A 25,180-nucleotide genomic window follows, 5' to 3' on the forward strand; every position below is an offset into this window, starting at 1 on the left:
AGGAAGTTGGTTCCTACTTCTGCCCCCTCAGTCCCACGAAGCAGGGAGTCTGTTGCCAGCAGATCTCCCTGAAAATAAAAAAACTAACATAAGTCTTTTCAGAGAAACTCAGTAGAGCTCCTCAGAGTGCGTCCAGTCTACCTGGGCACATTTTTAAAACTGAAGTCTGGAGGAGGGGCATAGAGGGAGGAGCCAGTTCACACCCTTTGAAAAGTCTTAAGAGTGCCCATGGCTCCTGCAGAGCAGTCTATACCCCATGGTCAATAAGTGGACCCCAGCATCCTCTAGGACGTATGAGAAAAAAACAATTGTAAAAAGTCATGTTGACTTATTCATGTGACGGCCTGTACCGTGTCAACCTTGTCCATGTCGACCCAAGATCCATTTTCCGGGTAGCAGACAGTGCCACACGATTTCCAGGAGCCTACTGGCCATACCGAGGGAGTAGGCAAGAATGCCTTTCCCTAACTGTCCAACTGTGCCAGAGCTGAAATAGGGGGTTATTCAGGCTGCATCGGTAATCAATGCAACCGCAATAACCCCATTCCCGGCGCTAATGCGCACGTCTTGTCCTGCGCGACCATCGCATTGGCTGTGAACGCCTCCGCCTGATTGACAGGCAGAGGCCCTCGTGGGGCGGGCAGCAAGTTCGAAATGGGGGCATGGACGTCTTCGGTTTGGCTGCATGACGTCAAACGCAGCCGAACCGATCTAAAAAATGGCGGCGGACCTCCTGCATATGCAGCCTAGCTGCGGCTGCAGGGGGTCGTCCACAGTTGCTGCAACCATGATGCAATTGCGGTCGCAGCCGCTGGGCAGGCCATTGTGCATACTGAGAAGCCTTGCCCTGTGATGTGAAAGAAAGAATTGCTTATTAGCAGAATTTGCAATCCGTATTGAATAACCCCCATGGCAGTGTTCTCAAACTTTTTGAATCACGGCAACCTGGCCTAGAGAATCACAAATCTTCACACGGCATCCCTCAGACAAAAGTTTCTTATTGAGAAATTTAGAAAGAAAACCATTAAATGAAGTAAATTGTGTTTATATGTCATCCTTAGGGTCAGTTATGTGGTGAGGGACAGGAATTGCTTCTGTTTGTCCATATAGTTTATAACTGGAAGCCACCAGCACTGGTTTTGCCTATTACATTGACCATAAATAATTTGAATTGGTCCTGGACCACTAACTCAGGGCACCCCAGGGAGCCACCTCACACACTTTGAGAACCACTGGCCCATGGTATATATCCTGGATTGTTCTGTGTATTAAATATAAAGACGTCGATCCCGCATGAAAGGGAGTGCCGCTTGGTGATCCCGCATGAAAGGGAGTGCCGCTTGGCGATCCCGCATGAAAGGGAGTGCCGCTTGGCGATCCCGCATGAAAGGGAGTGCCGCTTGGCGATCGCGCATGAAAGGGAGTGTCATTGGCAATCGCACATGAAAGGGAGTGCCGCTTGGTGATCCCGCATGAAAGGGAGTGCCGCTTGGCGATCCCGCATGAAAAGGAGTGCCGCTTGGCGATCCCGCATGAAAGGGAGTGCCGCTTGGCGATCGCGCATGAAAGGGAGTGCCGGCTGGTGATCGCAAATGAAAGGGAGTGTCATTGGCAATCGCACATGAAAGGGAGTGCCGCTTGGCGATCCCGCATGAAAGGATGTGCCACTTGGCGATCCCGCATGAAAGGGAGTGCCATGTGAGAGTGCCACTGGGCGATCCCACATGAAAGGGAGTGCTGCTTGGCGATCCCGCATGAAAGGGAGTGCCGCTTGGCGATCACGCATGAAAGGGAGTGACGCTTGGCGATCCCGCATGAAAAGGAGTACTGCTTGGCGATCCTGCATGAAAGGGAGTGCCGCTTGGCGATCCCGCATGAAAGGGAGTGCGGCTTTGCGATCCCGCATGAAAGGGAGTGCCGCTTGGCGATCCCGCATGAAAGGATGCATACCTCCCAACATGACCCTCTCCAGGAGGGACAGAATGCTCTGCCCCTGGACTTCCCTCTTAATTTATGATTGCCATCACCTGTGCTGAAACACCTTTCTTATCCATTAACCTGTTCAGCACAGGTGCCGGCAATCATAAATTAAGAGAAGAAGTCCAGGAGCATAGCATTGCGTCCCTCCTGGAGAGGATCATGTTGGGAGGTATGAGCAGGGCCGAATTAAGCCTTAGGGGTGCCCAAGGCACTTAAAACAGGGGGGCCCTGATTGAAGGGTGGGGGGAGTAAACTAGATTGTGCATACCACCCAACATGACTCATTGCAGGAGGGACAAAGAAAAAATGGTCTTCCCTCTATATGGTTAGCGTCACCTGAATTTAACTAATTAATTGGTAAGAAAGGTGTTTCAACAAAAGTTATTGTAATCATAACTTGAGAAGTAAGTCCAGGTAGAGAGCATTTTGTCCCTCCTGGAATAAATGTATGGATTGTGTATATTACATTTAAACCAATGTTGTACTGTATATCGCGCCCATAGTAATCAGGTTTAGCTGCTTAAAGGGTTGGGCGTGCACGTCAGCAGAAACAGAATGGTGGAAAGAATTGAATACCGCCCTCTGTGTGTCTGTGTGTGCAGGGTTGGACCGAACCACAGGGGAAACCACCGGAGGCCCCCGCTGCCTGGGGACCCACATCCTCCTCTATGGATCAGGTCCCGACTGTGCACTTGAATTGTACATAATACATATTATCTACAGAGCATTGCAGTTATTAATCTGGTACATTATCATGCATGCACTAGCAGTATTTACTATATATATTTATCATGTGGCCCATACATTGTTAGCCAAGCCTCTGTGGCAGCTGGGCACACCCCTAGGCCTTTACCTGATGGACCCTCCATGCCCCAGCCCGACACTGTGTGTGTGTCTCTCTCTAGGCCCTCATTTGATAACAGGTTACACAGGACGCAGACACCCAGGCGGGGAGGAGCAGAAGCTGGGATCCCTGTGTCACTTACAGCTCTCTCCACCCTCCTATCTCTCCTCTAGTCAGAAAGCTCCGTCGGCGATCCCACATGAAAGGGAGTGCCGCTTGGCGATCCCGCATGAAAAGGAGTGCCGCTTGGCGATCGCGCATGAAAGGGAGTGCCGCTTGGCGAACGCGCATGAAAGGGAGTGCCGCTTGGCGATCCTGCATGAAAGGGAGTGCCGCTTGGCGATCCCGCATGAAAGGGAGTGCGGCTTTGCGATCCCGCATGAAAGGGAGTGCCGCTTGGCGATCCCGCATGAAAGGATGCATACCTCCCAACATGACCCTCTCCAGGAGGGACAGAATGCTCTGCCCCTGGACTTCCCTCTTAATTTATGATTGCCATCACCTGTGCTGAAACACCTTTCTTATCCATTAACCTGTTCAGCACAGGTGCCGGCAATCATAAATTAAGAGAAGAAGTCCAGGAGCATAGCATTGCGTCCCTCCTGGAGAGGATCATGTTGGGAGGTATGAGCAGGGCCGAATTAAGCCTTAGGGGTGCCCAAGGCACTTAAAACAGGGGGGCCCTGATTGAAGGGTGGGGGGAGTAAACTAGATTGTGCATACCACCCAACATGACTCATTGCAGGAGGGACAAAGAAAAAATGGTCTTCCCTCTATATGGTTAGCGTCACCTGAATTTAACTAATTAATTGGTAAGAAAGGTGTTTCAACAAAAGTTATTGTAATCATAACTTGAGAAGTAAGTCCAGGTAGAGAGCATTTTGTCCCTCCTGGAATAAATGTATGGATTGTGTATATTACATTTAAACCAATGTTGTACTGTATATCGCGCCCATAGTAATCAGGTTTAGCTGCTTAAAGGGTTGGGCGTGCACGTCAGCAGAAACAGAATGGTGGAAAGAATTGAATACCGCCCTCTGTGTGTCTGTGTGTGCAGGGTTGGACCGAACCACAGGGGAAACCACCGGAGGCCCCCGCTGCCTGGGGACCCACATCCTCCTCTATGGATCAGGTCCCGACTGTGCACTTGAATTGTACATAATACATATTATCTACAGAGCATTGCAGTTATTAATCTGGTACATTATCATGCATGCACTAGCAGTATTTACTATATATATTTATCATGTGGCCCATACATTGTTAGCCAAGCCTCTGTGGCAGCTGGGCACACCCCTAGGCCTTTACCTGATGGACCCTCCATGCCCCAGCCCGACACTGTGTGTGTGTCTCTCTCTAGGCCCTCATTTGATAACAGGTTACACAGGACGCAGACACCCAGGCGGGGAGGAGCAGAAGCTGGGATCCCTGTGTCACTTACAGCTCTCTCCACCCTCCTATCTCTCCTCTAGTCAGAAAGCTCCGTCGGCGATCCCACATGAAAGGGAGTGCCGCTTGGCGATCCCGCATGAAAAGGAGTGCCGCTTGGCGATCGCGCATGAAAGGGAGTGCCGCTTGGCGAACGCGCATGAAAGGGAGTGCCGCTTGGCGATCCCGCATGAAAGGGAGTGCCGCTTGGCGATCCCGCATGAAAGGGAGTGGCGCTTGGCGATCCCGCATGGAAGGGAGTGGCGCTTGGCGATCGCGCATGAAAGGGAGTGCCGCTTGGCGATCCCGCATGAAAGGGAGTGCCGCTTGGCCGGCCCAGCAGCAGCGAGCGCTGACAACATAAGATGTGCGCTTCCCATCTACGACGCTCATTTACTAATTACTGCTCATTACTTACTTATCATTACACATCAACAATCAGATACACAGCACAGGGCGGTCACACAGGCAGAATGACTATCTCATGTCTACAATACTCTACCAGAAGGCTTCAACCATAGCTACACATGCTGGGATCTGTAGTTCCACCTCACTACCGTGGGAGTTATGAGACCCTCCTCAACCAAAGATAAGCCTCAGCTGCACACCTATTGGGCTAAGGGACCTTTTCCGTCAGGGGGAGGAGCCACGACACAAGGGGGAGGAGCAAGGCCAGCGGAATAGTTCCCCATTGTCTGAGGGACAGTGCGTGTACCACCTCAGCAGCAGCTGGAACAGCAGAGGACGGAGAGGCGGTCACACCTTCGATCTGATTTGACTAAACAGCAGCGCAGTGAGTTCTGGGAAACGTAGTCCTGCCCTGATATGAACGCGCGCTGAATACTTTCACTGGAACTCTAGGTTCCAGAAACCAAAGCGCGGAGCAGTGAGCTCGCCCTCGCGGCTGGGCGGGAAGGGGGTTGCCATGGTAACGCGGCCTACTAGTGGCGGCCGTGTGATACAGCAATCCGCCATGCTGCAGGAGATGAGTGTGGACTCCCTCTTCCAGCACATAGTGCTCTCTCAGCAGCAGGCTCAGGAGAGGCGCAGAGTCATCCAGGAGGGTGAAGGCTGATCATAGAGTCTACACCCCGCCATGTCATCACTACTGTACCTCAGGCCACTGTCACTCACTGTAACTACTGGGAACCGCACCATACTTGCCAACCTGACCCTCTCCATGAGGGAGAAAATGCTCTGTTCCTGGACTTGCCTGGTAATGTATGATTGCCATCACCTGTGGTGAAACACCTTTCTTATCAATGAACTAGCTCACCACAGGTGATGGCAATCATACATTACCAGGAAAGTCCAGGAACAGAGCATTTTCTCCCTCATGGAGAGGGTCAGGTAGGCAAGTATGAACCGCACACAGGGGGCGCTACACCCCCCCATGTCACTTACTCTACTTCAGGCCTCTATAATCTCACTGTGTAACTACAGGCAACCACTCACAGGAGGCGCTACACCCCTCACTCCCCTCAATGTCACTATTGTCCCTCAGGCCTCTATATCTCACTGTGTAACTACTGGCAACCACTCACAGGAGGCGCTACACCCCTCAATGTCACTATTGTCCCTCAGGCCTCTATATCTCACTGTGTAACTACTGGCAACCACTTACAGGGGGCGCTACACCCCCTCCCCGCCATGTCATAATAGCCCTTTCTCTAACGTCCTAGAGGATGCTGGGGACTTCGTAAGGACCATGGGGAATAGACGGGCTCCGCAGGAGATAGGGCACTTTAAGAAAGCTTTGGATTCGGGGTGTGCACTGGCTCCTCCCTCTATGCCCCTCCTCCAGACCTCAGTTTTACACTGTGCCCAGAGCGAGAGGGGTGCACTGCAGGGAGCTCCCTGAGTTCTCTGCCTAGAAAGCATTTTTGTTTGGATTTTTTCTACATTTTTACAGGGAGCACTGCTGGCAACAGGCTCCCTGCATTGAGGGACTGAGGAGAGAGGGGCAGACCTTCTTGTCCGCTGCTTCCTCGGCTACTGGACACCATTAGCTCCAGAGGGGGTGAACGCAGGTTCTTACTGGGCGTCCACCCCCAGAGCTGCGCCGTCGTTCTCCTCACAGAGCCAGAAGAAACGAAGTCAGAAGACGTCTCAGGCGGCAGAAGCCTTCAGAGCTTCACTGAGGTAACGCACAGCACTGCAGCTGTGCGTCATTGCTCCCATACACCTCACATGCTCCGGTCACTGTAAGGGTGCAGGGCGCAGGGGGGGCGCCCTAGGCAGCAATATAACACCTCTATTATGGCAAAAGACAATATACATGTATAGGTGGGCACTGTACATGTATATAAAAGAGCCCCCGCCATTTTTTAATAACTTTGAGCGGGACTGAAGCCCGCAGCCGAGGGGGCGGGGCTTCTCCCTCAGCACTCACCAGCGCCATTTTTCTCTCCACAGAACGCTGAGAGGAAGCTCCCCGGACTCTCCCCTGCTTACACACATTGAAGGGGTGTTTAAAAGAGAAGGGGGGGGGGGGGGGCACATAATTGGCAGATAACATATTTTCTCTAACGTCCTAGTGGATGCTGGGGACTCCGTCAGGACCATGGGGAATAGCGGCTCCGCAGGAGACAGGGCACAAAAGCAAGCTTTTAGGATCACATGGTGTGTACTGGCTCCTCCCCCTATGACCCTCCTCCAAGCCTCAGTTAGGTTTTTGTGCCCGTCCGAGAAGGGTGCAATCTAGGTGGCTCTCTTAAAGAGTTGCTTAGAAAAAGTTTTTAGGTTCTTTATTTTCAGTGAGTCCTGCTGGCAACAGGCTCACTGCATCGAGGGACTTAGGGGAGAGAATTTCAACTCACCTGCGTGCAGGATGGATTGGATTCTTAGGCTACTGGACACCATTAGCTTCAGAGGGAGTCGGAACACAGGTCTCGCCCTGGGGTTCGTCCCGGAGCCGCGCCGCCGACCCCCTTGCAGATGCTGAAGATTGAAGAGGTCCGGAACCAGGCGGCAGAAGACTTTTCAGTCTTCCTCAGGTAGCGCACAGCACTGCAGCTGTGCGCCATTGTCTGTCAGCACACTTCCCACAGCGATCACGGAGGGTGCAGGGCGCGGGGGGGGGCGCCCTGGCAGCAATGTAGAATACCTGTATGGCGAAAAATACATCACATATAGCCCTTGAGGCTATATGGATGTATTTAACCCCTGCCAGACTTCACAATCTCCGGAGAAGAAGCCCGCCGAAAAGGGGGCGGGGCCTATTCTCCTCAGCACACAGCGCCATTTTCCCTCACAGAAAGGCTGAGGGGAAGGCTCCCAGGCTCTCCCCTGCACTGCACTACAGAAACAGGGTTAAAACAGAGAGGGGGGGCACTGATTTGGCGATATACATATATATTAAATGCTATATGGGAGGAACACTTATATAAGGGTTGTCCCTGTATAATTATAGCATTTTGGTGTGTGCTGGCAAACTCTCCCTCTGTCTCCCCAAAGGGCTAGTGGGTCCTGTCCTCTATCAGAGCATTCCCTATGTGTGTGCTGTATGTCGGTACGTGTGTGTCGACATGTATGAGGAAAATGTTGGTGAGGAGGCGGAGCAAATTGCCTGTAATGGTGATGTCACTCTCTAGGGAGTCGACACCGGAATGGATGGCTTACTTATGGAATTACGTGATAATGTCAACACGCTGCAAGTGGGTTGACGACATGAGACGGCCGGCGAACAAATTAGTACCGGTCCAGGCGTCTCAGACACCGTCAGGGGCTTGTAAAAACGCCCATTTACCTCAGTCGGTCGACATAGACCCAGACACGGACACTGATTTCAGTGTCGACGGTGAAGAAACAAACGTATTTTCCTTTAGGGCCACACGTTAAGGGCAATGAAGGAGGTGTTACATATTTCTGATACTCCAAGTACCACAAAGAAGGGTATTATGTGTGAGGTGAAAAAACTACCTGTAGTTTTTCCTGAATCAGATAAATTAAATGAAGTGTGTGATGATGCGTGGGTTTCCCCCGATAGAAAATTATTGGCGGTATACCCTTTCCCGCCAGAAGTTAAGGCGCATTGGGAAACACCCCTCAGGGTGGATAAGGCGCTCACATGCTTATCAGAAAAATATCCTAAAAAGTATACACACACATGCTGGTGTTATACTGTGACCAGCGATCGCCTCAGCCTGGATGTGCAGAGCTGAGGTGGCTTGGTCGGATTCCCTGACTAAAAATATTGATACCCTTGACAGGGACAGTATTTTATTGACTATAGAGCATTTAAAGGATGCATTTCTATATATACGAGATGCGCAGAGGGATATTTGCACTCTGGCATCAAGAGTAAATGCGATGTCCATATCTGCAAGAAGATGTTTATGGACACGACAGTGGTCAGGGGATGCAGATTCCAAACGGCACAAAGATGTATTGCCGTATAAAAGGGGAGGAGTTATTTGGGGTCGGTCCATGGGACCTGGTGGCCACGGCAACTGCTGGAAGATCCACCGTTTTTTACCCTAAGTCACATCTCTGCAGAAAAAGACACCGTCTTTTCAGCCTCAGTCTTTTCGTCCCTATAAGATATCTGCCCAGGGATAGAGGAAAGGGAAGAAGACTGCAGCAGGCAGCCCATTCCCAGTAACAGAAGCCCTCCACCGCTTCTACTAAGTTCTCAGCATGACGCTGGGACCGTACAGGACCCCTGGATCCTACAAGTAGTATCAAAGGGGCACAGATTGGAATGTCGAGGCGTTTCCCCCCTCGCAGGTTCCTGTAGTCTGCTGTACCAATGTCCCCCTCCGACAGGGAGGCAGTATTGAAAACAATTCACAAGCTGTATTCCCAGCAGGTGATAATAAAATTACCCCTCCTACAACAAGGAAAGGGGTATTGTTCCACACTATAGGGTGGTACTGAAGCCAGAAGGCTAGGTGAGACCGATTCTAAATCTGAAAAATTTGAACACTTACAAGGGTTCAAATCCAGATGGAGTCACTCAGAGCAGTGATAGCGGACTGGGAACAAGGGGACTATATGGTGTCCCGGGACATCAGGGATGCTTACCTCCATGTCCCAAAATTTGCTTTTCTCACCAAGGGTACCTCAGGTTCGTGGTACAGAACTGTCACTATCAGTTTCAGACGATGCCGTTGGAGTGTCCAAGGCACCCCGGGTCTTTACCAAGGTAATGACCGAAATGAGGATTCGTCTTCAAAGAAAATGGACGACCTCCTGATAAGAACAAGGTCCAGAGAACAGTTGGAGGTCGGAGTAGCACTATCTCAAGTAGTTCTACGACAGCACGGGTGGATTCTAAATATTCCAAAACCGCAGTTGTTCCGACGACACGTCTGCTGGTCCTAGGGATGATTCTGGACACAGTCCAGGAAAAGGGTGTTTCTCCCAGAGGAGAAAGCCAGGGAGTTATCCGAGCTAATCGGGATCCTCCTAAAACCAGGAAAAGTGTCAGTGCATCATTGCACAAGAGTCCTGGTAAAAAAAAAAAAAAAAAAAAAAAAATGGTGGCTTATTACGAAGCGCTTCCATTCGGCAGATTTCACGCAAGAACTCTTCAGTGGGATCTGCTGGACAAATGGTCCGGATCGCATCTTCAGATGCATCAGCGGATAACCCTATATCCAAGGACAAGGGTGTCTCTCCTGTGGTGATTACAGAGTGCTCATCTTCTAGAGGGCCGCAGATTCGGCATTCAGGATTGGATGCTGGTATCCACGGAGGCCAGCCTGAGAGGCTGGGGAGCAGTCACACAGGGAAAAAATTTCCAGGGAGTGTGATCAAGTCTGGAGAATTCTCTCCACATAAATATACTGGAGCTAAGAGCAAATTTGTAATGCTATAAGCTTAGCAAGGCCTCTGCTTCAAGGTCAGCCGGTATTGATCCAGTGGGATAACATCACGGCAGTCGCCCACGTAAACAGATAGGGCGGCACAAGAAGCAGGAGGGCAGTGGTCAAAACTGCAAGGATTTTTCGCTAGACGGAAAATCATGTGATAGCACTGTCAGCAGTGTTCATTCCGGGAGTGGACGACTGGGAAGCAGACTTCCTCAGCAGGCACGACCTCCACCCGGGAGAGTGGGAACTTCATCGGGAAGTTTTCCGCATGATTGTGAACCGTTGGGAAAGACCAAAGGTGGAAATGATGGCGTCCCGCCCGAACAAAAAACGGGACAGGTATTGCGCCAGGTCACGAGACCTTCAGGCGATAGCTGTGGACGTCCTGGTAACACCGTGGGTGTAACAGTCGGTGTATGTGTTCCCTCTTCTGCTTCTCATAACCAAGGTATTGAGAATTATAAGACGTAGAGGAGTAAGAACTATACTCGTGGCTCCGGATTGGCCAAGAGGGACTTGGTACCCGGAACTTCAAGAGATGCTCACAGAGGACTAATGGCCTCGGGAGCTAAGATGGGATTTGCTTTCAGCAAGAACCATGTCTGTTCCAAGAGGAACCGTGGCATCTGCCTCTAAGAAAGGACCTGCTCCAGCAGGGACCTTGTCTGTTCCAAGACTTACCGCGACTGCGTTTGACGGCATGGCGGTTGAACGCCGGATCCTAAGGGAAAAGGCATTCCGGAAGAGGTCATACCTACCCTGGTCAAAGCCAGGAAGGAGGTGACCGCACAACGTTATCACCACATGTGGTGAAAATATGTTGCGTGGGTGAGGCCAGGAAGGCCCCACGAAAAAATTTCAACTAGGTCGATTTCTGCACTTCCTGAAAACAGGAGTGTCTATGAGCCTCAAATTGGGGTCCATTAAGGTTCAAGTTTCGGCCCTGTAGATTTTCTTCCAGAAAAAATTGGCTTCAATTCCTGAAGTCCAGACGTTTGTCAAGGGAGTATTGCATATACAGCCCCTTGTGTGCCTCCAGTGGCACCGTGGGATCTCAACGTAGTGTTGGGATTCCTCAAATCATATTGGTTTGAACCGATCAAATCTGTGGATTTGAAATATCTCACATGGAAAGGGACCATGTTGTGGCCCTGGCCTCGGCCAGGCGATTGTCAGAATTGGGGGCTTTGTCTTAAAAAAAGCTCATATTTGTTTTTCCATTCGGACAGGGCAGAACTGCGGACTCGTCCCCAGTTTCTTCCTAAGGTGGTGTCAGCGTTTCGCCTGAAACAACATATTGTGGTGCCTGCGGCTACTAGGGACTTGGAGGACTCCAAGTTGCTAGACGTTGTCGGGGCCCTAAAAATATATATATATATATATATATATATATATATATATATATATATATATTTCCAGGACGGCTGGAGTCAGAAAGTCTGACTTGCTGTTTATATTGTATGCACCCCAAAAGATGGGTGCTCCTGCTTCTAAGCAGACTATTGCTCGTTGGATTTGTAGTACAATTCAGCTTGCACAGTCTGTGGCAGGCCTGCCACAGCCAAAATCTGTCAATGCCCATTCCACAAGGAAGGTGGGCTCATCTTGGGCGGATGCCCGAGGGGGTCTCGGCTTTAAAATTTTGCCGAGCAGCTACGTGGTCAGGGGGGAACACGTTTGTAAAATTCTACAAATTTGATACCCTGGCTGAGGAGGACCTGGAGTTCTCTCATTCGGTGCTGCAGAGTCACCCGCACTCTCCCGCCCGTTTGGGAGCTTTGGTATAATCCCCATGGTCCTGACGGAGTCCCCAGCATCCACTAGGACGTTAGAGAAAATAAGATTTTACTTACCGATAAATCTATTTCTCGTAGTCCGTAGTGGATGCTGGGCGCCCATCCCAAGTGCGGATTGTCTGCATTACTTGTACATAGTTATTGTTACAAAAATCGGGTTATTATTGTTGTGAGCCATCTTTTTTAGAGGCTACTTCATTGTTATCATACTGTTAACTGGGTTCAGATCACAAGTTGTACGGTGTGATTGGTGTGGCTGGTTTGGGTCTTACCCGGGATTCAAGATCCTTCCTTATTGTGTACGCTCGTCCGGGCACAGTACCTAACTGAGGCTTGGAGGAGGGTCATAGGGGGAGGAGCCAGTACACACCATGTGATCCTAAAAGCTTGCTTTTGTGCCCTGTCTCCTGCGGAGCCGCTATTCCCCATGGTCCTGACGGAGTCCCCAGCATCCACTACGGACTACGAGAAATAGATTTATCGGTAAGTAAAATCTTATTTTCTCTAACGTCCTAGTGGATGCTGGGGACTCCGTCAGGACCATGGGGATTAGCGGCTCCGCAGGAGACGGCACAAAAATAAAGCTTTAGGATCAGGTGGTGTGCACTGGCTCCTCCCCCTATGACCCTCCTCCAAGCCTCAGTTAGGTTTTTGTGCCCGTCCGAGCAGGGTGCAATCTAGGTGGCTCTCCTAAAGAGCTGCTTAGAAAAAGTTTTTTAGGTTTTTTATTTTCAGTGAGTCCTGCTGGCAACAGGCTCACTGCATCGAGGGACTTAGGGGAGAGAAGTGAACTCACCTGCGTGCAGGATGGATTGGCTTCTTAGGCTACTGGACACCATTAGCTCCAGAGGGAGTCGGAACACAGGTCTCACCCTGGGGTTCGTCCCGGAGCCGCGCCGCCGATCCCCCTTGCAGATGCCGAAGATGGAAGAGGTCCAGAAGCAGGCGGCAGAAGACTTTTCAGTCTTCCTGAGGTAGCGCACAGCACTGCAGCTGTGCGCCATTGTTGTCAGCACACTTCACACAGCAATCACGGAGGGTGCAGGGCGTTGGGGGGGCGCCCTGGGCAGCAATGTATTATACCTTTTTATGGCTAAAAATACATCACATATAGCCCTTTGAGGCTATATGGATGTATTTAACCCCTGCCAGATCTCACAGATTCCGGAGAAGAGCCCGCCGAAATAGGGGGCGGGGCTTATTCTCCTCAGCACACAGCGCCATTTTCCTGCTCAGCTCCGCTGTGAGGAAGGCTCCCAGGACTCTCCCCTGCACTGCACTACAGAAACAGGGTAAAACAGAGAGGGGGGGCACTTTTTTTGGCGATATTAATATATTTAAGCTGCTATAAGGATACAACACTTATATAGGGTTGTTCCCATATATATTATAGCGCTTGGGTGTATGCTGGCAAACTCTCCCTCTGTCTCCCCAAAGGGCTAGTGGGGTCCTGTCTTCAATAGAGCATTCCCGGTGTGTCTGTTGTGTGTCGGTACGTGTGTGTCGACATGTATGAGGACGATGTTGGTGTGGAGGCGGAGCAATTGCCGGTAATGGTGATGTCACCCCCTAGGGAGTCGACACCGGAATGGATGGCTTTGTTTATGGAATTACGTGATAATGTCAGCACATTACAAAAATCAGTTGACGACATGAGACGGCCGTCAAACCAGTTGGTACCTGCCCAGGCGTCTCAGACACCGTCAGGGGCTGTAAAACGCCCTTTACCTCAGTCGGTCGATACAGACCCAGACACGGACACTGAATCTAGTGTCGACGGTGAAGAAACAAACGTATTTTCCAGTAGGGCCACACGTTATATGATCACGGCAATGAAGGAGACTTTGCATATCTCTGATACTACAAGTACCACAAAAAGGGGTATTATGTGGGGGGTTAAAAAACTACCTGTAGTTTTTCCTGAATCAGAGGAATTGAATGATGTATGTGATGAAGCGTGGGTTAACCCAGATAGAAAAGGGCTAATTTCTAAAAAGTTATTGGCATTATACCCTTTCCCGCCAGAGGTTAGGGCGCGCTGGGAAACACCCCCTAAGGTGGATAAGGCGCTCACACGCTTATCAAAACAAGTGGCGTTACCGTCTCCTGATACGGCCGCCCTCAAGGATCCAGCTGATAGGAGGCTGGAAACTACTCTAAAAAGTATATACACACATACTGGTGTTATACTGCGACCAGCCATCGCTTCAGCCTGGATGTGCAGTGCTGGAGTGGTCTGGTCGGATTCCCTGACTGAAAATATTGATACCCTGGATAGGGACAGCATTTTACAGACTTTAGAGCAATTAAAGGATGCTTTTCTTTATATGCGAGATGCTCAGAGGGATATTTGCACTCTGGCATCGAGAGTAAGTGCGATGTCCATATCTGCCAGAAGAAGTTTATGGACACGACAGTGGTCAGGTGATGCGGATTCCAAACGGCATATGGAAGTATTGCCGTATAAAGGGGAGGAATTATTTGGCGTCGGTCTATCGGATTTGGTGGCCACGGCAACTGCCGGGAAATCCACCTTTTTACCTCAGACCCCCTCCCAACAGAAAAAGACACCGTCTTTTCAGCCGCAGTCCTTTCGGTCCTATAAGAACAAGCGGGCAAAAGGACAGTCATATCTGCCCCGAGGCAGAGGAAAGGGTAAGAGAGGGCAGCAAGCAGCTCCTTCCCAAGAACAGAAGCCCTCCGCGGGTTCTGCAAAGCCCTCAGCATGACGCTGGGGCTTTACAAGCGGACTCAGGAGCGGTGGGGGGTCGACTCAAGAATTTCAGCGCGCAGTGGGCTTGCTCACAGGTGGACCCCTGGATCCTGCAGGTAGTATCTCAGGGTTACAGGTTGGAATTCGAGAAGTCTCCCCCTCGCCGGTTCCTAAAGTCTGCTTTGCCAACGTCTCCCTCAGACAGGGCGACGGTATTGGAAGCCATTCACAAGCTGTTTTCTCAGCAGGTGATAGTCAAGGTACCCCTCCTACAACAGGGAAAGGGGTATTACTCCACGCTATTTGTGGTACCGAAGCCGGACGGCTCGGTAAGACCTATTCTAAATCTGAAATCTTTGAACCTGTACATACAAAAATTCAAGTTCAAGATGGAATCACTCAGAGCAGTGATAGCGAATCTGGAAGAAGGGGACTTTATGGTGTCCCTGGACATAAAAGATGCTTACCTGCATGTCCCAATTTGCCCTTCACATCAAGGGTACCTCAGGTTCGTGGTGCAAAACTGTCATTATCAGTTTCAGACGCTGCCGTTTGGATTGTCCACGGCACCTCGGGTCTTTACCAAGATAATGACCGAAATGATGATTCTTCTGCGAAGAAGAGGCGTATTAATTATCCCTTACTTGGACGATCTCCTGATAAGGGCAAGGTCCAGAGAACAGCTGGAGGACGGAGTAGCACTAACCCAAGTAGTGCTGCAACAACACGGGTGGATTCTGAATTTCCCAAAATCTCAGTTGACCCCGACAACACGTCTGCTGTTCCTGGGAATGATTCTGGACACGGTTCAGAAAAAGGTGTTTCTTCCGGATGTAAGGATATGACCTTATTTTCTTTAACCCTCGATGTGATGGCCTCTTAGACGTCTGGAGTGTAAACCTTTACGCTATCAATTACATGCACAACAACAGCAGTAAAAATTCACACTGTTTTATTATGAGGTTAACAAAAGTATATAAGGCAATGCATATGGGTGGAACTGACATGTCGTTACACTCCCATTGGCTCGCCAGCGGCTACCAGGCAGAATAGAAAAAGGCGGATGTTCATATATGGGTTTTCTACAAGTTTCTCACAACATGTAACACAGGATATTTGATAACACAGAAATAGTAATACAGGTTTGATCTAGTATGGAACTGACCTTGGATGCCAGACCCACACAAGCCTGGTATCTGTATGAAAGACAAAGGCATCTAACACAGGGCAGCACGCATCCATTGCAAACACATAAGAGTTCATAAAGCATGTTTTAACCCTTCAATCCCCTCTTAGAATCATGATTATTATATGACATGATTCTTGAGTGAGGCTCCTTTCTTGTTTCTCCAGTTCTTGAGATATTGGACATAATCGTCGGGTCCCTCACTATCAGAGGAGGTGACAGGACTGGTGGTTATGTCATAATACATCAGGGCCTTATCAATGCCTTTGGAGGTAAGTTTCTTTCCACAGGGAATTACACAATAAACTATAATGCCTAAAAGAATTAAAGTTATGAGTATAAATATGCTTATTTGCACAAGAGCCTGTTTCCAATTTTCAAACCACCCAAAATATTGGCTCCATGGGTTATCAATACCTGAATTTTTCTTAAGTTCTATGGATAAGGTTTCTAACTTGTTTATGGCTAAAGTAACCTTACCATTGGGACCAGTGTTGTCAGGAATATATGTACAACAGCCTTCCACCTTACTAATGTAAACACATGTACCGCCTTTTTCTGCTAGGATCATGTCAAGGGCCATTCTATTTTGGAATGTCATTTGGGAAGTGGCTTCTAGCTGTTCAGCTATACCTTTAAGAGCATCTTTGGTATCATTAACAAATCTTTGTTGATTATAATATATATATAATTAATCCAGGCTACGTTTTTTATTTACAGTTCAATGTATACGTGGGGGTCAAAGCTACCTCCTGGGAGTGCTCTTTTCTTTCGATTAGCAGGAGTATTAGAGGGAGGAGTGGGGTCATCGGTGATCATTAAAAAGGCTGAAAAAAAAAACAATTTTCCTGTTCTAGGGGTATATTAAGGGGCACTGTACCTAGGTGGGGCCTAGATTTGCCACAGACATAACAGTTGCTTTTATTGTGTTTGTTAGCACTATACTTCATCCATTCCAACCAAAATTAATGTCAGAGAAACCAGTTTCAATAGCTAGGGTGTCTTCAAAGGTAGGGTTAGTAATAGCCACCATATCTTTAGAAGTGGCAATATGGGGCTTTAAAGGTTTGTTTTGGGGATATTTGCTATATCTATTTTTTGCAAATGATGGGCCATATTTCCAATCTACTCCTGTATTCCACCCCACAGCTTCCCAGGAATTACAATTAGATCCATAATATCTAATGTCATAGTACCATTCGTCAGTAACACAAATATATACTGTCTCAGACATTCCTGATTTCCTCCTTTGTTGTATATAATATTTGTCATCAGCAATTTTGGGGAACATAAAATAGTCAAGGATGTATGTGGCTACGTGTGTATTGGAGGAATTGTACCACAAGGTGGGGACCCCATCTGTTTGTGTGATGTCGACTTCACATATTGTGAGGTGAATGAGGGCCAGTAGGGCTATCGAGATAGTCCCCAGGATAAAGATAGGGGACAGGTTCCTCATCTTCTTCTGTTCTTCTTTCTTCGCTAGGTGGGAGGTCAGGGCTGTCTGCCCCGGTTCGTACCTCACTGGAATCACTTGCTTCCCTCTCTAGGTCTGGTCTAGGAACCTTTTTTTTACTCGGGATGCATGGATCCAGGTAGGACTTTCCTCTGTCAGGACTGCTGTCCGGGTAACTGCTACGACCTCTGTCTCTGGACCATAGGTGAAGTCTCCTGAGCTCTTGTTCCTGGGGAGCACCTTCACCACGACTCTGTCTCTGACTTTAAAGGGGTGTGTAGGTTCCTGTGGATTCAAAGGGTTTTTACAAACAACCTCATGTTCAATTTCATTCAGTTTTGTTATCAGGGACCTGACATACTCTTCCCTTATAAGTTCTAGATCTCCTTCCTGTATTACTAGTGGTTTCTTAGCCCAGGGTGTAGGAAAAGGGTCTACCCATTAGTATTTCAAAGGGTGAGTATCCTAGAGTTTTCTGTGGGGTATTCAAGATGCTGGTGTTTAGCTTTATTAGGGTTGTTCCTGAGGCAAGTGATGCATCTGCTAGCATACTGGTCCACAAGTGATTTGGCATTAGTAACATAAAAATCATTGGTTAGTAGGAGGAGTGTTGTGGCTTCACCACGGTGACCAACACCACGGCACTGGGCAACGAGCAAAGGGGCACTGGACTGGGGTATACAGGGTTTCCCCTCTTTGCAGATTAATCCTGATTTAGGATTTTTTCTGCAGGATTGGGTAAGTCCAGTCGGAGAGATCAGTATTAGTCGCAGCAGCTTGAAGTTGAGTGAGCAGATGGACGTTGTCAAGGGAGGGACATGCTCTAGTGAGTGCAATGAGTTCTGCAGCTTGCGCGGACTGATAAGGTATTGGTAGGGTTTCCAACACAGTATCAGGGAGGGTGACAATGGCATAGCCAGCCTGGTATGTATTGTCATTGGGCCTACTACAGGAGCCGTCAACAAAAACTATGTCTGCGCCTGGTATGGGAACGGGAGACATGTCAAGTCTGGGAGAGGTTTCAGCTTCAATGGAAGCAGCACAGTCATGTAGGTCGGGTGGTTCATCCTCGGGACCTTTCAAGCCTAAAAGGGCATTGAGAATGGGTGCAGGGCCAGAAGAACTAGCAGTGTATTTAATGGTAAGGGTAGGGTTACTCAAAAGGAGTACTTCATATCCACTAAGGCGTTGTGCTGACATGTGCTGTGTGTGTAAGCCTTTAAGTATTGCCAGGACATCATGTGTGGTGTGGAGTACTGTGATGTGGCCTAAAGTGAGGGTAGTGGCCATTTCTGCAACCATTGCACAGGCTGCCAAAGCCCTGAGGCAGGCAGGCATACCTTGCACAGACACTGGCATGACTTTGGAAAAAAAATGCCACGGGGCGCAACTTCCCTCCATGAAACTGTGTGAGCACCCCCGCCATGGTTTTACAATTGTCCCTTGCATATAGATGGAAAGGTAGCACATAACTGGGGAGGCCAAGTGCCGGACTTTTTATCAACATACATTTTAAACTTTCATATGCAGTTAACATTTCTTGTGACCATTGTACAGTTTTAGGTTTGTCCTTCAGTGTGGCTTGTCTCAAAATGTTATCATAATAGGAGCAATCAGAAATCCACTGTCTGCAGTAATTTACCATACCCAGGAAGGACAATAGTTCCTTCTGGGTAGTTGGGGTGACCAGGCCCAATACAGACTGTATGCGTTGTGGACTGACTTTCCTCTCTCCCTGAGTGAGCACAAAACCTAAGTAATCAACATGCTTTTTACACCATTGCATTTTTATTTTGGACACCTTGTGTCCACATTCACAAAGCCAGTTTAGTAATGAAACACCATCCTCTCGGCAGGCCTCCTTAGTTTTACTACAGAGCAGCAGATCATCTGCATACTGTAGCAGGACTGAACCATGGTGAGGTTGCCAGGGCCTCAATGTGGCCTGGAGACAACAGGTGCGTCAATAATCTGCACCAGGTAAGTTGTTTACCCTCAAAAGAAAAGGCAAAAAGTAATTGTGTCTGTGAATCTACAGGCATGCTGAAAAGGCATTCTTCAAATCAAATACAGAGAAGAACGCAGCATCTGCAGGGATTGCAGAAATGAGTGAGTTTACATCTGGAACAATTGGTGCAATTGGGACAATTAGCTGATTGATTGCTCTGAGATTCTGTACAAATCTTATACTGCCATCAGCTTTGGCAACAGGGTTCACAGGAGTACAGTATGGTGATACAATATGTCTGAGATACCCTGTTGTAAGAATTGCTGTATCATGGGGCGGAGACCTTCTATCTTTTCTGGTGAGAGGGGATACTGCATAGGTCAGAACACAAAACACTGGTTGTTGCACCGCTGTCCACTAAAAAGGGAATTTTACTTCCATTTATAATAAGTGGCAGCAGAGGTGAATCTTTACTATGACGGGAGAGTTGAATAAAGGCTGGGATACCCTCCTCCGGGCCCCGTCAGTGCGCGGGGTCTTTGGAATGTTCCCTGACTGCGGGGTTGGTTCTGTCTGTCAAAGCGTCTGGAGTTCTGATAGTTATGAGTGAGTGGGGAAGTGAGTAAGCTTTCTGAGTTAAGCAAAGGTAAGCCAGCGTCATCTGTCCAGCAGTCCTTAAACCTTTTCCAAAACGCAGTAACAGACTATGAAGGTTTCTGTTTACAAGCCACAGCGACAGGCAAAAAAAAATAAATAAAAAAAACACAGGCTTTAAAGACTTCCTTCATATGTGTATAGCTGCGTCCTTTGCAAGCTTTGCGCAAATAAGATATACAGCCATCGAGGGTAATAGTGGGCTTGGGACAGTGTTTTACTATTATCTAAACTCTGGGTTACTGATGCGTTAGGGATAGAGCTAGTGGACGCACCCTCCAGCAGTGAAGCCGGAGGCGATCCCATTTAGTGTGAAAGGGTTACTGCTGCCAAGAGATTTGTGTCTCTGAGCGCAGGATACATTGGAATGCAAAGGGGGGAGGGAGAGGGATTTTCAAAGATTTACAGTTCTCTGCAGTTTCGCTTCTGTGCTAAACTGACATTTTTTCTTAAATCTCCATATAGAAAGGGTAATTACTGCCTTCCCGTAGGAATGGGTCCTGTCCTGCTTTCTCTGTCCATCCCGCTAAATTATCCACCCATGGGTTAACTAAATAATACTCTGAGGTAGAGTTGCGGGCGACATACATCTTGCATGTCTCACCAGGGAGGGGCGGGGGATATGCAGTTTTTTACTCTGACTAGAGCCCATTGTCAGACAGTAATATAAATCAACAGTACAACTTTTAAAAGAAAATTATCTAAAATATACAACACTCTACTTATACATGCATCAGCTTAACCAGTTAATTAGTCATTGACAATATCACAATATTATCTGTATAATGAGAACATGAAATCTTTTGACGGGTACGCTTACCATTCGTACAAGATGTCAGAAAAATACAGCGTTTTAGACAGGAAGCAAGAAAAGTGTTTGAGTAAAGATATCTGGCAGACGAAAACTTACCAGCCGTCTGGACCAAATATAAGAACTTATCTCACTACAAACATACAAAAATATATAGACGATCAAATCGGGGTATTCTCTACGTTACGTATAGACCCCAGGTCTATATTTTTAAGTATCCCAGATACTGACGTCTTTGGAGAATTGCGCTTGGACGCCTGGTCCTTTCTCAGACGTATCTTTAAGTCCCAGACATTAAAGATTCTATGGTATCCCTGATACCTGTTTTATGCTTTTACATAAAACTTCGTAATATTAAGTCCCGGACTTAAATATTACCTTGTCACGTGTTCCCGGAACACTGACACGGATTCAGCTTCAGTGTATGACCGCAATCCTGTATGGCAAAGACAGACAATAAATTCTCTATCCTTACCATTCAGGGACGATCACTGAATCCCGGACATAGCCCCCAGCTGTAAGGATATGACCTTATTTTCTTTAACCCTCGATGTGATGGCCTCTTAGACGTCTGGAGTGTAAACCTTTACGCTATCAATTACATGCACAACAACAGCAGTAAAAATTCACACTGTTTTATTATGAGGTTAACAAAAGTATATAAGGCAATGCATATGGGTGGAACTGACATGTCGTTACACTCCCATTGGCTCGCCAGCGGCTACCAGGCAGAATAGAAAAAGGCGGATGTTCATATATGGGTTTTCTACAAGTTTCTCACAACATGTAACACAGGATATTTGATAACACAGAAATAGTAATACAGGTTTGATCTAGTATGGAACTGACCTTGGATGCCAGACCCACACAAGCCTGGTATCTGTATGAAAGACAAAGGCATCTAACACAGGGCAGCACGCATCCATTGCAAACACATAAGAGTTCATAAAGCATGTTTTAACCCTTCACCGGAGGAGAAAGCCAAGGAGTTATCCGAACTTGTCAGGAACCTCCTAAAACCAGGAAAAGTGTCTGTGCATCAATGCACAAGAGTCCTGGGAAAGATGGTGGCTTCTTACGAAGCAATCCCATTCGGCAGATTCCACGCACGAACTTTTCAGTGGGATCTGCTGGACAAATGGTCCGGATCGCATCTGCAGATGCATCAGCGGATAACCTTATCGCCACGGACAAGGGTGTCTCTTCTGTGGTGGTTACAGAGTGCTCATCTGTTAGAAGGCCGCAGATTCGGCATACAGGACTGGGTCCTGGTGACCACGGATGCCAGTCTGAGAGGCTGGGGAGCGGTCACACAGGGAAGAAACTTCCAGGGAGTATGGTCAAGCCTGGAGATGTCTCTTCACATAAATATACTGGAGCTAAGAGTGATTTACAATGCTCTAAACCTGGCAAAACCCCTGCTTCAGGGTCAGCCGGTGTTGATCCAGTCGGACAACATCACGGCAGTCGCCCACGTAAACAGACAGGGCGGCACAAGAAGCAGGAGAGCAATGGCAGAAGCTGCAAGGATTCTTCGCTGGGCGGAAGATCATGTGATAGCACTGTCAGCAGTGTTCATTCCGGGAGTGGACAACTGGGAAGCAGACTTCCTCAGCAGACACGATCTACACCCGGGAGAGTGGGGACTTCATCCAGAAGTCTTCCACATGATTGTGAACCGTTGGGAAAAACCAAAGGTGGATATGATGGCGTCTCGCCTCAACAAAAAACTGGACAGGTATTGCGCCAGGTCAAGAGACCCTCAGGCAATAGCTGTGGACGCTCTGGTAACACCGTGGGTGTTCCAGTCAGTGTATGTGTTTCCTCCTCTGCCTCTCATACCCAAAGTACTGAGAATTATACGGCAAAGGGGAGTAAGAACGATACTCGTGGCTCCGGATTGGCCAAGAAGGACTTGGTACCCGGAACTTCAGGAGATGCTCACGGAAAATCCGTGGCCTCTACCTCTAAGACGGGACCTGATTCAGCAGGGACCGTGTCTATTCCAAGACTTACCGCGGCTGCGTTTGACGGCGTGGCGGTTGAACGCCGAATTCTAAGGGAAAAAGGCATTCCGGAAGAGGTCATCCCTACACTGGTTAAAGCCAGGAAGGAGGTGACTGCACAACATTATCACCGCATTGGAGAAAATATGTTGCGTGGTGCGAGGCCAGGAAGGCCCCCACGGAGGAATTTCAATTGGGTCGATTCCTACATTTCCTGCAAACAGGATTGTCTATGGGCCTCAAGTTGGGGTCCATTAAGGTTCAAATTTCGGCCCTGTCGATTTTCTTCCAGAAAGAATTGGCTTCAGTTCCTGAAGTCCAGACTTTTGTAAAAGGAGTACTACATATACAGCCCCCGGTTGTGCCCCCAGTGGCTCCGTGGGACCTTAATGTAGTTTTGGATTTTCTCAAATCCCATTGGTTTGAGCCACTCAAATCGGCGGATTTGAAATATCTTACATGGAAAGTAACCATGCTACTGGCCCTGGCTTCAGCCAGGAGAGTGTCAGAATTGGCGGCTTTATCGTATAAAAGCCCATATCTGATTTTCCATTCGGACAGGGCAGAACTGCGGACGCGTCCTCATTTTCTGCCTAAGGTGGTGTCAGCGTTTCACCTGAACCAGCCTATTGTGGTGCCTGCGGCTACTAGCGATTTGGAGGATTCCAAGTTGCTGGACGTTGTCAGGGCATTGAAAATATATATTTCAAGGACGGCGGGAGTCAGAAAATCTGACTCGCTGTTTATACTGTATGCACCCAACAAGCTGGGTGCTCCTGCTTCTAAGCAGACGATTGCTCGTTTGATTTGTAGCACAATTCAACTTGCACATTCTGTGGCAGGCCTGCCACAGCCTAAATCTGTCAAGGCCCATTCCACAAGGAAGGTGGGCTCATCCTGGGCGGCTGCCCGAGGGGTCTCGGCATTACAACTCTGCCGAGCAGCTACGTGGTCGGGGGAGAACACGTTTGTAAAATTCTACAAATTTGATACCCTGGCTAAAGAGGACCTGGAGTTCTCTCATTCGGTGCTGCAGAGTCATCCGCACTCTCCCGCCCGTTTGGGAGCTTTGGTATAATCCCCATGGTCCTGACGGAGTCCTCAGCATCCACTAGGACGTTAGAGAAAATAAGATTTTACTTACCGATAAATCTATTTCTCGTAGTCCGTAGTGGATGCTGGGCGCCCATCCCAAGTGCGGATTGTCTGCAATACTTGTACATAGTTATTGTTACAAAAAAATCGGGTTGTTCTTGTTGTGAGCCGTCTGTTCAGAGGCTCCTACGTTGTCATACTGTTAACTGGGTTCAGATCACAAGTTGTACGGTGTGGCTGGTATGAGTCTTACCCGGGATTCAAAATCCTTCCTTATTGTGTACGCTCGCCCGGGCACAGTATCCTAACTGAGGCTTGGAGGAGGGTCATAGGGGGAGGAGCCAGTGCACACCACCTGATCCTAAAGCTTTATTTTTGTGCCCTGTCTCCTGCGGAGCCGCTAATCCCCATGGTCCTGACGGAGTCCCCAGCATCCACTACGGACTACGAGAAATAGATTTATCGGTAAGTAAAATCTTATTATACAGTGCGGCTGGGGAAAAACATTTTGTGTTGGTCTCCAGGGTCATTGCGCTGGGGTGTGTGCTGGCATACTCTCTCTCTGTCTCTCCAAAGGGCCTTAAAGGGGATACTGTTTCCAGAAAAGAGTTTCCCTGTGTGTGTGTGTGAAGTGTGTCGGTACGCGTGTGTCGACATGTTTGACGAGGAAGGCTCGCTTAATGTGGAGGGGGAGTGCTTGAATGTCATATCGCCGTCTGCAGCGCCGACACAGGAATGGATGGATATGCTAAATGTCTTTAATGCAAATGTCAATCTATTGCATAAAAGGTTAGACAAGGCTGAAGCTAGGGATCAGTCAGGTAGCCAGACCATGCCTGTCCCTGTGGCGCCAGGACCTTCGGGGCCTCAGAAGCGCACCATATCCCAGATCGATGACACAGAAACCGACACGGATACTGACTCTAGTGTCGACTATGAAGATGCAAAATTACAGCCGAGGGTGGCAAAAGGTATTTGGTACATGATTATTGCCATTAAAGAGGTTTTGCATATTACTGAGGACCCCCCTGTCCCTGACACGAGGGTACACATGTATAAAGGGAAAAAGCCTGAGATCACCTTTCCGTCCTCATTTGAGCTGAGCGAATTGTGCGAAAAGGCTTGGGAATCTCCAGATAGGAGACCACAAGTTCCCAAAAGGATTCTTATGGCGTATCCCTTTCCACAAACGTATAGGATACGATGGGAATCTGCGCCTAAACTAGACAAGGCGCTGACACGCTTATCCAAAAAGGTGGCACTGCCTTCTCAGGATACGGCTTCCCTCAAGGATCCTGCTGATCGCAGGCAGGAAATTACCATGAAGCACATTTACACTCATTCCGGTACTATTGTTAGACCGGCTATGGCGTCGGCCTGGGTTTGTAGTGCTGTCGTGGCATGGGCAGACTCCTTATCTACGGAGCTTGACACCTTAGATAGGGAT

At 48.6% G+C, this 25,180-nt stretch overlaps 1 protein-coding gene across 1 annotated transcript in view; it reads left to right on the plus strand.

The window, feature by feature from the left end:
* The first annotated feature begins 5,177 nt into the window (after window positions 1-5,177).
* Window positions 5,178-25,180, plus strand: part of CCDC172 (coiled-coil domain containing 172) — a 246,152-nt gene continuing 226,149 nt past the window's right edge. The window contains exon 1 of the mRNA XM_063963338.1: window positions 5,178-5,316. Coding sequence (XP_063819408.1) covers window positions 5,178-5,316 — 139 coding nt within the window. The remainder of the gene's footprint in view (window positions 5,317-25,180) is intronic.

The sequence above is a fragment of the Pseudophryne corroboree genome, chromosome 3 (assembly GCF_028390025.1).
Source record: "Pseudophryne corroboree isolate aPseCor3 chromosome 3, aPseCor3.hap2, whole genome shotgun sequence".
Taxonomy (NCBI): Eukaryota; Metazoa; Chordata; class Amphibia; order Anura; family Myobatrachidae; genus Pseudophryne; species Pseudophryne corroboree.